The sequence below is a fragment of the Hemitrygon akajei genome, chromosome 22 (genome assembly GCF_048418815.1).
Source record: "Hemitrygon akajei chromosome 22, sHemAka1.3, whole genome shotgun sequence".
Taxonomy (NCBI): Eukaryota; Metazoa; Chordata; class Chondrichthyes; order Myliobatiformes; family Dasyatidae; genus Hemitrygon; species Hemitrygon akajei.
In genome coordinates, this window is record NC_133145.1 from 2,974,165 (window position 1) to 2,989,507 (window position 15,343).

Below are 15,343 nucleotides of genomic sequence, written 5' to 3' on the forward strand. Positions count from 1 at the left end.
CACGGAGATTCACCAGGATGTTGGCCTGAGCTCCATCAACAAAATAACGTGATAAAGTGGGAGGGGGAGATGGGATGCAGCAGACTAATGAGAAATTATAACAAGTAGAGATATTGCACAGAAATATGCCATTCAGCCCTTCTTTAATGATGGCCATCAAGTCACATTTCTCACGTGCAATCTGCCTTTTCCAGATGTACGATAATGTATGGGACTCCCACCATGTACGTTGGCATGCTGGGTCAGAAGGACTTCTCCACCTTCGATCTCTCAACACTGGAAGGAGGTAAGAACAGGCCCACTGCATGAAAACCTGGTTGGAGCTCTGGTCCTGGGAGTTCTCTACGCTCCCCAGGGATTTTCACTGAGCAGCCTGCAAAGCTGGTGCCTTTTGCGGGGGTGAGGAGCTGAGTCTAGAAGGTTCCATTTGTGAAACCCCCTGAGGGTACCAGTACTGAAACCTGAAGAACATCAGCCCACCCCTACCCCTCTGTTTGCAGTACCACATTCCTTTCACTGGCCAACCAGCAATCTTTGCCGCACAGATCCGGGCTAAATTTCATCCTGCACATCACCCGGGTGTGTACGTACCCTGGTCCCCTCTCACCATCTGCACAGACTGCTTTCCTTTGCCTGTATGTTATCAGGGCACCCTACACAACGCTCAGTCATACAGCACCCCAAACCCGAAGGATATTCATGAGCGCCACACCAACTGAAAATGTCAAATCACGGCCTCCAGGAGAAGGCTGGTCTGATTTTCCCACCCACCCAGTGCCAGGGAGGAAAGTGCAAGAACGATCACAGCTATTGCAGAGTTCCTGCCCTACAGTGGTGCACACCCCAATCAGATGGCATCTGTGCCAACATAGTCTTCCTTCCATTTTCCCACCTCTCACCACTTTTCATGGAACAGTATGTGTGGAAGTTGCAGCAAGACAAGGGTTAAGATAATGTGCTGATGGAGACAGTGTCATCATCCAAGCTGAACAGGCCCTAACAGAGCTACTCTCGACAAAATCTCAGTTCAAACCGGAACACAAGTCACCAGGCAGACCAATACAAGATGAGGATGCCAATGAGGGATTGTAGAGCCTACACTAGCAGGACAGTTACTTTATTATTCCTCAGGCCATTAATGTGCAGAGTGAACTGGCTGAGTATCCAAAATCTCAAAACCTCTAAACCTCTGAAATCCAAATTTTTTTGAGCTCTGAGTTGATGACACCATGGAAAATTCCACAAGGTGCTGGGAAGGTTCCCAGGTGATGTGCAGGTCTGTGCACACCACAGACAGTTCGGAGATGTGACCTCAAAAATAGAGAAAAACTGCATGAAGTGAAAAATGATCTCAAGTGTGTATTAAAAGAGTTGATTCGTTAGCATCAGAGTGAACATATACCATTTAAGCTGATCGTGAAACATCACGATGAACTGAAAATTGAAGGTTGTTGTGAATATTCAGGCTGGTTACAGAAATTTAAGAAAGGCACAGCATTAAATGATAAAGCGTGTACTGATGATGAGGCAGCAGAGAAATTTGTTGACGAATTTGCCGAGATTGTTGCTGATGAAAATCTAACAGCTGCAAGGCAAGGACTGCGGACAAATTCAAAGTTAGATATATGGCAATCCCAAACTCTCTCAAAATCTGAAACACTTCCAGCCCCAATACTGAACTTGTATTGGCTATTAACACCCAAAAAGTGTTTCCTGAGTGATAGCTACACTATTCCTGTAAATACCATGATGCGATTCAGAAGTGTACATCATTTGAATCGTTTTTAGAACAGACTGAACTGTTCTCTTTGTTTACAATTAAATAACGTGTGATTGAGAAACGAGTGGAAGTTTTCAGAGCCCTGCTACTCGGTGCCAACAAGAGTTCTAAAGAATCAGGACCTCTTAAAGAAAAGTTTCACCTTATGCCTGGTTTGAATGTGACCCATAGGTTTAGACTCCCCACAAGAGGAAACATTGTCTTTACATTCTCAAACATGGAAAAGTGTGTAGATGCTGGAAATCCGATGCTGGAGCAACTCAGCAGGCCAGGCAGCGTCTATGGAAAACAATACAGTCGACATTTCGGGTCAAAACCTTTCAGCAGGACTGGAGGAAAAAAGCTGAGGAGTAAATTTGAAAGGTGGGGGAGGAGAGAGATAAAGAAAAGATGCTAGGTGAAACTTGCAGGGGGAGGGGATGAAGCAAAGAGCTGGGAAGTTGATTGGTGAAGAGACAGAAGGTCGTGGAAGAAAGAAGGGGTGGGGGAGGAGCACCAGAGGGAGGTGATGGGTGGGCAAGGAGATAACATGAGAGAGGGACAAGGGGATGGGAAATGGTGAAGGGAGGGGTGAAGGCATTACTGCAAGTTTGAGAAATCGATGTCAATGCTATCAGGTTTGAGGCTACCCAAACGAAATATAAGTGTTGTTACTCCAACTCAAATGTGGCCTTATACCGGCTGTGGAGGAGGCCATGGATGAACAAATCGGAATGGGAAATGGAAGGGGAATTAAAATGGGTGGCCATGGGAGATCTCTCTTGTTCTGGCGTACAGAGTGTAGATGTTCGGCAAAGCAATCTCCTGATCTACGTTGGATCTCACTGATATAAGACCATAAGATACAGGGGCAGAAGTAGGCCATTTGGCCCATCAAGTCTGCTCCACCATTCAATCATGGCTGATCCAATTCTTCCAGTCATCCCCACTCCTCTGCCTTCTCCCCATACCCTTTGATGCCCTGGCTAATCAAGAATCTATCTATCTCTGCCTTAAATGCACCCAATGACTTGGCCTCCACAGCCACTTGTAGCAACAAATTCCACAGATTTACCACCAACAGACTAAAGTAATCTCTCCACATCTCAGTTCTAAATGGACGTCCTTCAATCCTGAAGTCATGCCCCCTTGTCGTAGACTCCCCTACCATGGGAAATAACTTTACCATATCTAATCTGTTCAGGCCTTTTAACATTCAGAATGTTTCTATGAGGTTCCCCCCTCATTCTCCTGAACTCCAGGAAATACAGCCCAAGAGCTGCCAGATGTTCCTCACACGGTAACCCTCTCATTCCTGGAATCATTTCCGTGAATCTTCTCTGAACCCTCAGTATATCCTTTCTAAAATAAGGAGACCAAAACTAAACGTAATACTCCAAGAGTGGTCTCACGAGTGCTTTATAGAGCCTCAACATCAGGCCTGCTCTTATATTCTATACCTCTAGAAATGAAGTATTCGCCTTCTTCATCACCGACTCAACCTGGCGGTTAACCTTTAGGGTATCCTGCACAAGGATTCTTAAGTCCCTTTGCATCTCTACATTTTGAATTCTCTTCCCATCTAAATAACAGTCTGTCCGTTTATTTCTTCCACCAAAGTGCATGACCATACACTTTTCAACATTGTATTTCATTTGCCTCTTCTTTGCCCATTTCCCTAAACTATCCAAGTCTCTCTGCAGGCTCTCTGTTTCTTTAACACTACCCGCTCCTCCACCTGTCTTTGTATCATCGGCAAATTTAGCCACAGATCCATATATACCGTAGTTCAAATCATTGACATACATCGTAAAAAGCAGCGATCCCAACATCGACCCCTGTGGACCCCTGTGGTAACCAGCAACCAGCCAGAATAGGATCCTTTTATTCCCACTCTCTGTTTCCTGCCGATCAGCCAGTGCTCCACCCATGCTAGTAACTCCCCTGTAATTCCATGGGCTCTTATCTTACCTTGTCAAAGGCCTTTTGAAAATCCAAGTACACCACATCCACTGCATCTCTTTTGTCTACCCTGCTTGTAATTTCCACAAAAAATTGCAGTGGGTTAATCAGGCAGGATATTCTTTTCAGGAAACCATGCTGGCTTTGGCCTATCTTGTCACGTGCCTCAGGTACTCCGTAATCTCATCCCTAACAACTGATTCCAACAACTTCCCAACCACTGATGTCAGGCTAACAGGTGTTATGTACACACAACCCTGGGGGGAGTACCTCTTACGTACACACAACAGTAAAAAGTTTCAGCAGTAATGGAACACACCTGGAGTCTGGTCTTGCTGTTAACAAACACTATTTTATTAGTAACTATGTAATATAGTAACTTAAAGCAGGAAAACCAAGGGTTGGCAGTGTTGTGCATATATAGGTGTAAATAAAGTTCCCAAACTTATTCAAGCTCAGGTGGCAAGAGTTACAGTCATGATGGTATGTAAGAAAATCAGTCAGTTCAATCCACGGAACTTGAAGTGAGAGAGAGATATTTGTAATCCAAACAAACAGATGTCGTCGATCTTCCCATTGTCCTCCGAATCCTTCACACGAAGTATCACCAACAGGAGCTCATCACAAAGGGGACCATTTTCCAGGGAACCACCACCCAGGCAAGGTCGACACACCGGTAGATTCCACATGGCTACCCCAAACACACAACGTGATAGCCACTTATCCAGTTCCACGACATACGAAATAACTCCAATAGTGATTTGCCACAGGGGTGCCTTTCTTCAGTGAACTACCACACCTAGAGAAAGGGCAAACACACACATGGTATTCACAAAGGTTTTCCCCTCACCAGAGAACCCGCTCCTGTGGATTAACTAGTGACAATCACACTTTCGTATTCGAATGGAACCAAACTTACCCTTACGGGCTACTTATAGAGAGAGTCCAAACAGTGATCTCTTTGTCACTGTTAATCATTGGTTTATTAAGTTTACTATTATTGGTAGATACTAATAAAATAGTGTTTTGTTAATAGCAAAACCAGACTCCAGGTGTGTTCCATTTCTGCCGGTTCTTTTAACCCATTACGGAGTACGTAACAGCCTGCAGTAAACACATCCTCTTCTATGATAGCTGGGTTCCAGTCTGACAGTGACAGCTGTGCCTATGAACACATTTTGATGGTGTGCAACCCCTGCAGAATACTTGTGCAATGATGGCTTCAGCCTCTGATTTCTCCTGGCTTACTGCAAGATGGTAAATATATCTCAGCTCCATCTCTCTCGGTTAACTCTGAGTTACTCTCTTTGTCTCTCTCAATCACCACCTCTCCCCTGCCCAGTTCAGGTTTTAATATTTTCATATTCTGAATCTTAAGGCCTTCAAGTGTTCCTATCTTCATCTTTCCTTCGAACATAGCAGTAGTCTGTTCTTCCCATCAAGTTAATGCTGGTTCTTCAAGCAATTGTATTAGCCCCATTTCTCTATTCTTCCCAATTTTCCTACTGGTAACTCGCCGCACCCAACTTGTCCACATCTGAGGGATGTAGGAAGAAATAGAGTACCTAGGAGCTGTGGGGGTGGAGGCCTAAAAAAAAGATCTCCACGAGACGAACTCCACATAAAGAACAGTGGGTGTGACAATAATTGTAATAGCACGGAGCTGCCTGAAATAAAGAGCAGGTATTACACATTATATCTAAACCAGAATACAATCCTTCAACGGGGTCCTGATAAACTTTAATAGCAGAAGCAATTACTTTGTTTGGTCTGTTATTTTTAAGTATTCTTCATACAGTGAACTCGTGGAGTGCGCTTTGGGTGAGCACAGTGTTGCAGGTTCCTGGGTATTTTGAAACCTGCCATCATGGTAAAGGTGTGCTTGAATAGGACAGTGAGAAGGGATAACAGTGGAGACACAATCTGAAGCAACGAGCAATGTGTGGGAGGAACTCAATGAGTCAAACAACATCCAGGGAAGAAAAGGGATTGGTGAAACCCCTGATTCAGGACATAAGGGTTAACAATGATTGAATGAGGCTGTGGGGAAGGGTTTATTGTGATTGGGTGGGATAATATGGAATGATTAATTATGATTGGATTGGACTAAGGGAAAGGGTTAGTTGTGATTGGATGGGAGAATGAAGAAAGGTTAATTTCCTCATTGACAGATGAAGCCAACATTTGAGTTATAGACAATAGACAATAGACAACAGGTGCAGAAGTAGACCATTCGGCCCTTTGAGCCTGCACCTCCATTTTGAGATCATGGCTGAACAATTACTATCAATACCCGGTTCCTGCCTTGTCCCCATATCCCTTGATTCCCCTATCCATAAGATACCTATCTAGCTCCTTCTTGAAAGCATCCAGAGAATTGGCCTCCACTACCTTCCGAGGCAGTGCATTCCAGACCCCCACAACTCTCTGGGAGAAGAAGTTTTTCCTTAACTCTGTCCTAAATGACCTACCCCTTATTCTCAAACCATGCCCTCTGGTACTGGACTCTCCCAGCATCTGGAACATATTTTCTGCCTCTATCTTGTCCAATCCCTTAATAATCTTATATGTTTCAATCAGATCCCCTCTCAATCTCCTTAATTCCAGCGTGTACAAGCCCAGTCTCTCTAACCTCTCTGCGTAAGACAGTCCTGACATCCCAGGAATTAACCTTGTGAATCTACTCTGCACTTCCTCTACAGCCAGGATGTCCTTCCTTAACCCTGGAGACCAAAACTGTACACAATACTCCAGGTGTGGTCTCACCAGGGCTCTGTACAAATGCAAGAGGATTTCCTTGCTCTTGTACTCAATTCCCTTTGTAATAAAGGCCAACATTCCATTAGCCTTCTTCACTGCCTGCTGCACTTGCTCATTCACCTTCAGTGACTGATGAACAAGGACTCCGAGATCTCTTTGTATTTCTCCCTTACCCAACTCTACACCATTCAGATAATAATCTGCCTTCCTGTTCTTACTCCCAAAGTGGATAACCTCACACTTATTCACATGAAACGCCATCTGCCAAGTATCTGCCCACTCACCCAGCCTATTCAAGTCACCCTGAATTCTCCTAACATCCTCATCACATGTCACACTGCCACCCAGCTTAGTATCATCAGCAAATTTGCTGATGTTATTTTCTATGCCTTCATCCAAATCGTTAACGTAAATGGTAAACAGCTATGGTCCCAATACCGAGCCCTGTGGCACCCCACTAGTCACCACCTGCCATTCCGAGAAACACCCATTCACCGCTACCCTTTGCTTTCTATCTGCCAACCAGTTTTCTATCCATGTCAATGTCTTCCCCCCGATGCCCTGAGCTTTGATTTTACCCACCAATCTTCTATGTGGGACCTTATCAAATGCCTTCTGAAAATCGAGGTACACTACATCCACTGGATCTCCCCCGTCTAACTTCCTGGTTACATCCTCGAAAAACCCCAACAGATTAGTCAAGCATGATTTACCCTTGGTAAATCCATGCTGGCTCAGCCCAATCCTATCACTGCTATCTAGATATGCCACTATTTCATCCTTAATAATGGACTCTAGCATCTTTCCCACCACCGATGTCAGGCTGACAGGTCGATAGTTCTCTGTTTTCTCCCTCCCTCCTTTCTTAAAAAGTGGGATAATATTAGCCATTCTCCAATCCTCAGGGACTGATCCTGAATCTAAGGAACATTGGAAAATGATTACCAATGCATCCGCAATTTCCAGGGCCACCTCCTTTAGTACCCTAGGGTGCAGACCATCTGGACCTGGGGATTTGTCAGCCTTCAGTCCCATCAGTCTTCGCATCACCGTTTCCTTCCGAATGTCAATCTGTTTCATTTCCTCTGTTACCCTATGTCCTTGGCCCATCCATACATCTGGGAGATTGCTTGTGTCTTCCTTAGTGAAAACAGATCTAAAGTACTCATTAAATTCTTCTGCCATTTCTCTGTTTCCCATAACAATTTCACCCAATTCATTCTTCAAGGGCCCAACGTTGTTCTTAACTATCTTCTTTCTCTTCACATACCTAAAAAAGCTTTTGCTATCTTCCTTTATATTCCTGGCTAGCTTGCATTCATACCTAATTTTTTCTCCCCGTATTGTCTTTTTAGTTAAGTTCTGTTGTTCCTTAAAAACTTCCCAATCATCTGTCCTCCCACTCACCTTAGCTCTGTCATATTTCCCTTTTTTTAATGCTATGCAATCTCTGACTTCCTTTGTCAACCACTGTGGCCCCTTTCCCCCCTTTGAATCCTTCCTTCTCTGGGGAATGAACTGATTTTGCACCTTGTGCATTATTCCCAAGAATACCTGCCATTGCTGTTCCACTGTCTTTTCTGCTAGGCTATCCATCCAGTCAACTTTGGCCAGCTCCTCCCTCATGGCTCCATAGTTTCCCCTGTTCGACTGCAACACTGACACCTCCGAGCTGCCCTTATCCTTCTCAAATTGCAGATAAAAGCTTATCATATTGTGATCACTACCTCCTAATGGCTCCTTTACTGCGAGATCGCTTATCAAATCCTGTTCATTATATAACATTAAATCCAGAATAGTCTAGTCCCTGGTCCGCTCTCATACAAGTTGTTCCAAGAATGCATCCCGTAGGCATTCTACAAACTCCCCATCCTGTGGTCCAGCACCAACCTGATTCTCCCAGTTCACCTGCATGTTGAAATCCCCCATAACTACTGCGAAATTACCTTTGCCACATGCCAATGTTAACTCCCTATTCAACTTGCATCCAATATCCAAGCTACTGTTTGGTGGCCTGTAGACAACACCCATTTGGGTCCTTTTGCCCTTACTGTTCCTCAGTTCTATCCACACAGACTCTACTTCTCCTGACCCTATGTCCCCCCTTGCAAAGGACTGAATCTCATTCCTCACCAACAAGGTCACCCCACCCCCTCTGCCCACATTTCTGTCCCTATGATAGCACGTATACCCTTGTACATTCATTTCCCAGGTCTGATCTCCCTGCAGCCATGTCTCCATTATCCCAACAACATCATAGTTACCCATTCGCGCCTAGGCTTCAAGCTCATCCGCCTTAAGAACTTTTTAAAAGCTATTAATGCTTTTTGAGACGGTGATTTAGATGCATATCATATTTTTTTACTGAGTTAAGTATTGTATGTAATTAGTTTTGCTACAGCAAGTGTATGGGACATTGGAAAAAAAGTTGAATTTCCCCATGGGGATGAATAAAGTATCTATCTATCTATCTATCTATTTCTGACACTTCGTGCATTCAGATATAGAATTTTTAGTCCATTTCTCCTCTCTCTGTTTGAATTGCTGCCTATTGTGCTTAACCCAGCTCCCCGAACTCCCATCGGGCTATACACCCCTAGAATTTTGTTATCCTTCCTAAATTTACTTATTCTTTCAACACATTTAACTCCATGTTCTGTCAGACCATCCCTCTGTACATGAGTCCTCCTTATCACTTGTTCCGTCTCACCTTTCTCTACTACACACTTAATATTCCGGGACCGTGTAGTCCCCACCTGTCCTTTATTCTTCCTCTCGCTATCCTCCCTCACATTCTGGATCCCCGCCCCCTGCAATTTTAGTTTAAATCCCCCCAAGAAGCTCTAGCAAACTTCCCTGCAAGAATGTTAGTACTGCTCCAGTTCAGGTGTAAACCGTCCCTTCGGAACAGATCCCACCTTCCCTGGAACAAAGCCCAATTATCTACAAATCTGAAGCCCTCCCTCCTGCACCATCCTCTCAGCCACGTATTAATCTTTATAATCTTTCTGTTCCTTGCCTCACTCGCACGTGGCACAGGTAGCAATCCTGAGATTGTTACCCTGGAGGTCCTGCTCTTCAGCTTCATACCTAACTCCCTGAACTCCCTACGCAGGACCCCCTCACTCATCCTACCTATGTCATTGGTCCCTACATGGACCACAACATCTGGATTCTTGCCCTCCCTCTCGAGAATAATCTGCACCCGATTTGAGATGTCTCAGACCCCGGCACCAGGGAAGCAACATACCATCCGAGACTCCCGATCTTCCCCACAAAATCTCCTATCCGCCCCCCTGACTATAGAATCCCCTATCACTACCGCTCTTTTCTCTTCCCTCCTCCCCTTCCTAGTCGCGGGTCCAACCTCAGTGCCAGAGACAGGACCACTGCAGCTTGTTCCTGGTAGGTCATCCCCACCAACAGTATCCAAAATGGTATACTTATTGTTGATGGGAACTGCCACAGGGGTGCTCTTCTCTCTCTGTCTGTTCCCCCTGCCTCTCTTGACTGTCACCCATTTGCCTACCTCCTGTCTTTTCGGTGTAACTACCTCCCGATAACTCTTATCTATCTCTGCCTCCCGAATGATCCGTAGTTCATCCAGCTCCTGTTCCAATTCCCTAACTCGGTCTGATAGGAGCTGCAGCTGGATGCACCTATTGCAGGTGTGGTCATCAGGGACAACTGTGTTGACCCTGACCTCCCACATACTGCATACGGAGCACACCACTGCTCTAACTGTCTCCCCTGTTACCTGATCCCAGATTAGTCAGAATAAATGAAAAACAGGCTTCTTGCCGAAGTCCTCTTGCGCCGAAGCCCGCTGAGCCAAAGCCCAGCACTCTGCTCCTGCGCACTCCGCTGCCCACACCGACGCTGCCCGCTCCTGAAAGTGGGTCGCTTTTTAAAGCCCGCGCTCGCCACTGACGTCACCCACACTTGCGCAGCTTTACCTTCCTCCTCAGGTACTCTCCAGGTAGGTCCGAGGGTCTCGGCCTACCTACAACGGCTGATCCTCCAATCTCCAGTCGTATGTCGATCACGAGCACTCCTTACTCCCGCTCCGCAGCCCGCACCGACGCGTTCTTATTCTTTGCCTGCAGGAATTTTAGGTGGTTCACCGTGCCCTTCCAAACTGGCCATACAAATCATGGATAGGATGAAGATACAGGAAATTACTGTGAGTACTGGCTCAAACTCTTCCCATCTCTTTCTCCATTGTCAGAGGGATGACTGTGAAGAGTCAGACTCTGGGCATGACTTTCGAGTGAGAGTGGCTTTGTCAATCTGCATAAGCACAGGGTAACAAGGACAGGCCACCTGTAAAATGACCATTCAGACTGTAGGCAATGACTGTTCATTACTGGGATGTGTTGCTACTGACAAGCCTGGCACTGGAGGCCTTCAGGCTGAATAATTAAGAGGTTCTCAGTCACCCAGGCCATTGTATAGAGAGCAGTGCTAAATCAAGGCAACTGAACTTGCTGTGTTTTTGAGTTAACATTTCACCATTCATCTAAGAATAAATGGCGGGTAGTTTTTGGGCTGCTAACCTTGGTGGGTTATTTAAAGGTATAGCAAGCACATGAGGCTCATTAAGAGTTGTAGAGGTAATGAGAGGGTCACCTTTGCACGACTGGTGTGAAGTGTTCTTGAGACGCCGGAGTTAGGACTACATTGTAAGCACCTGATAGGTGGTGCCGCACCCCATCCCCTCCATTCAGGGATGCGTTTTCCAGTTTGACAAAGGTGGCTTTTTTAACCTTTCTTTCAAACACCTCTCCTCCCTGTCCAAAATGTACACATTGTTATCATCAAAGGAGTGTCCATTGTCTTTTAGTTGTAGTCATACAGCCAAGTCTTGGCCCTCCTATGTTTGTGAAGCCTTTGTTTTCACTCGCCGATCTGTGCAGTTCACATCCCAACATAACAGAGCAATATTGTATGTGCTATTCAGTACAATGAGACCTGTACACGGGACTCCGATCCAGTGCAACGAGACCTGTACACGGGACTCCGATCCAGTGCAACGAGACCTGTGCACAGGACTCCGATCCAGTGCAACAAGACCTGTACACGGGACTCCGATCCAGTGCAACGAGACCTGTGCATGAGGTTCCGATCCAGTGCAACGAGACCTGTGCACAGGACTCCGATCCAGTGCAACGAGACCTGTGCACGGGACTCCGATCCAGTGCAACGAGACCTGTACACAGGGCTCCGATCCAGTGCAACGAGACCTGTGCACGGGACTCCGATCCAGTGCAATGAGACCTGTACACAGGGCTCCGATCCAGTGCAACGAGACCTGTGCACAGGACTCCAATCCAGTGTAACGAGACCTGTACACGGGACTCCGATCCAGTGCAACGAGACCTGTGCACAGGACTCTGATCCAGTGCAACGAGACCTGTACACGGGACTCCGATCCAGTGCAACAAGACCTGTACACGGGACTCCGATCCAGTGCAACGAGACCTGTGCACGAGGTTCTGATCCAGTGCAACGAGACCTGTACACAGGACTCCGATCCAGTGCAACGAGACCTGTACACGGGACTCCGATCCAGTGCAACGAGACCTGTACACGGGACTCTGATCCAGTGCAACGAGACCTGTGCACGAGGTTCCGATCCAGTGCAACGAGACCTGTGCACAGGGCTCTGATCCAGTGCAAAGAGACCTGTGCACGAGGTTCCGATCCAGTGCAACGAGACCTGTGCACAGGACTCCGATCCAGTGCAACGAGACCTGTGCACTGGGCTCTGATCCAGTGCAACGAGACCTGTGCATGAGGTTCCGATCCAGTGCAACGAGACCTGTGCACAGGGCTCTGATCCAGTGCAACGAGACCTGTGCACGAGGTTCCGATCCAGTGCAATGAGACCTGTACACGGGACTCCGATCCAGTGCAACGAGACCTGTACACGGGACTCCGATCCAGTGCAACGAGACCTGTGCACTGGGCTCTGATCCAGTGCAACGAGACCTGTGCACGAGGTTCCAATCCAGTGCAACGAGACCTGTGCACGGGACTCCGATCCAGTGCAACGAGACCTGTGCACGGGACTCCGATCCAGTGCAACGAGACCTGTGCACGGGACTCCGATCCAGTGCAATGAGACCTGTGCACGGGACTCCGATCCAGTGCAACGAGACCTGTGCACGGGACTCCGATCCAGTGCAACGAGACCTGTGCACGGGACTCCGATCCAGTGCAACGAGACCTGTGCACGAGGTTCCGATCCAGTGCAACGAGACCTGTGCACAGGACTCCGATCCAGTGCAACGAGACCTGTGCACGGGACTCCGGTCCAGTGCAACGAGACCTGTACACGGGACTCCAATCCAGTGCAACGAGACCTGTGCACGGGACTCCGATCCAGTGCAACGAGACCTGTGCACGGGACTCCGGTCCAGTGCAACGAGACCTGTGCACGGGACTCCAATCCAGTGCAACAAGACCTGTGCACGGGACTCCGATCCAGTGCAACTAGACCTGTGCACAGGACTCCGATCCAGTGCAACGAGACCTGTACACGGGACTCCGATCCAGTGCAACGAGACCTGTACACGGGACTCCGATCCAGTGCAAGGAGACCTGTACACGGGACTCCGATCCAGTGCAACGAGACCTGTGCACAGGGCTCTGATCCAGTGCAACGAGACCTGTGCACAGGGCTCTGATCCAGTGTAACGAGACCTGTACACGGGACTCCGGTCCAGTGCAACAAGACCTGTACACGGGACTCCGATCCAGTGCAACAAGACCTGTGCACGAGGTTCCGATCCAGTGCAATGAGACCTGTGCACGGGACTCCGATCCAGTGCAACGAGACCTGTGCATGAGGTTCCGATCCAGTGCAACGAGACCTGTGCACGGGACTCCGATCCAGTGCAACGAGACCTGTGCATGAGGTTCCGATCCAGTGCAACGAGACCTGTGCACGGGACTCCGATCCAGTGCAACGAGACCTGTGCACGGGACTCCGGTCCAGTGCAACGAGACCTGTGCACGGGACTCCGATCCAGTGCAACGAGACCTGTGCACGGGACTCCGGTCCAGTGCAACGAGACCTGTGCACGGGACTCCGATCCAGTGCAACGAGACCTGTGCACGGGACTCCGGTCCAGTGCAACGAGACCTGTGCACGGGACTCCGATCCAGTGCAACGAGACCTGTGCACGGGACTCCGGTCCAGTGCAACGAGACCTGTGCACGGGACTCCGATCCAGTGCAACGAGACCTGTGCACGGGACTCCGGTCCAGTGCAACGAGACCTGTGCACGGGACTCCGATCCAGTGCAACGAGACCTGTGCACGGGACTCCGGTCCAGTGCAACGAGACCTGTGCATGGGACTCCGATCCAGTGGAACGAGACCTGTGCACGGGACTCCGATCCAGTGCAACGAGACCTGTGCACAGGGCTCTGATCCAGTGCAACGAGACCTGTGCACGGGACTCCGATCCAGTGCAACGAGACCTGTGCACAGGGCTCTGATCCAGTGCAACGAGACCTGTGCACGGGACTCCGATCCAGTGCAACGAGACCTGTACACAGGACTCCATGCTGTAGAAGAGTCGACATTCACAACCCTCTGAGAAGAGATTCCCAGGTAGCTCAATTTTAATGACCACTTCTTATCTTGTAACTCTGCAGACTCATTCTAAATCCAATCACTAGTTGGCACGTCTAATCATGTATCAAAATTTCATAGAGATACACAACAGAGAAAGAGGTCCTTCAGCCCACAAGACACATGATAGCCATCTATCATCCATTTTACACTAATCTAACACTGATCCTGTGTTTCCATTCTCTCCATTCTCATCCCTACCATGAGATCCTGCAAGGTTAAAGGTACATTATATTGTCAAAGTATGCAGGTACAAAGCAACTCTGATATTCATCTCCTCTAGATAGCCATGAAGAAATAAAGGAACCAAGACTGGCAGACCCAGAACCCACGACCCCAAGCAGCAACAATAGCAATCCCCAAACCACAGAAAAACACAGCAATAACAATCCCCGATAACAATCCTCTCCACAACAAAAAAAAAGAAACAATAACAATCCATGATCCCTTGCCCACAGAAAAAACAGCAACAATAACAATTCTCCCCCCTCCCCACAGAAGAGATTGGGGGATGACCAAGATTAGGTACGACAGGCGCACAAGAGATTGGGTGTATGTGGAAATCGAGTCACAGACCCTGCACCGAAATTCCCTCAGTGACACTTTAACAGGTTTACCCGAACACCTTCTAGTTAATGCAAGTATCTAATTAGCCAATCGTGTGGCAGTCTGATGCATAAAAGCAGCAGACGTGGTGAAGAGTTTCAGTTGTCTTTCAGACCGGTTGTGTACATGGCCTGGCTACTCGACAGCTTCCTCTTCGCTGGAGTCTGGTTAGTGGTTGCATGTACTGCATTATGATCGGCAAGGAGGAAGTTGTCTATCTTGTGTTGCACTGGTTGATTTTCGCTGTCCCTTGCCTTGACGGCTTTCTTGAATGTCTGCACAAATCTTTCTGCCAAGCAATTTGTGGATGGATGGTAATGAGCCGATGTAAAGCGTTTGATACCATTGCTCTTCACAAAACTGTGGAATTCTTCAGAGACAAATTGTCGTCCATTGTCTGTGCAGATTTGCTCTGGTATGCCATTGCTGGCGAACACGGTCCTCAGCATTGTAACGGTTTTTTCCGATGTGGTTGTCTTCATTTTGGTGACCTCTGGCCATTTGGAATGTGCATCGACGGCAATTAAAAAGAGAGTCCATGAATGGTCCAGCAAAGTCAATGTGCACTCATTGCCATGGTGATCAGGGCCACTCCCACTGATGGAGAGGGGTTTG

The 15,343-nt window shown here is 47.6% G+C and overlaps 1 protein-coding gene across 1 annotated transcript in view; it reads left to right on the plus strand.

Moving 5' to 3' along the window:
- The window catches only part of acsf2 (acyl-CoA synthetase family member 2), a 527,858-nt gene that overhangs the window by 187,818 nt on the left and 324,697 nt on the right, over positions 1–15,343 (plus strand). The window contains 2 exon segments of the mRNA XM_073026612.1: positions 195–286; positions 10,588–10,664. Of these exon segments, the coding sequence (XP_072882713.1) occupies positions 195–286; positions 10,588–10,664 (169 nt within the window).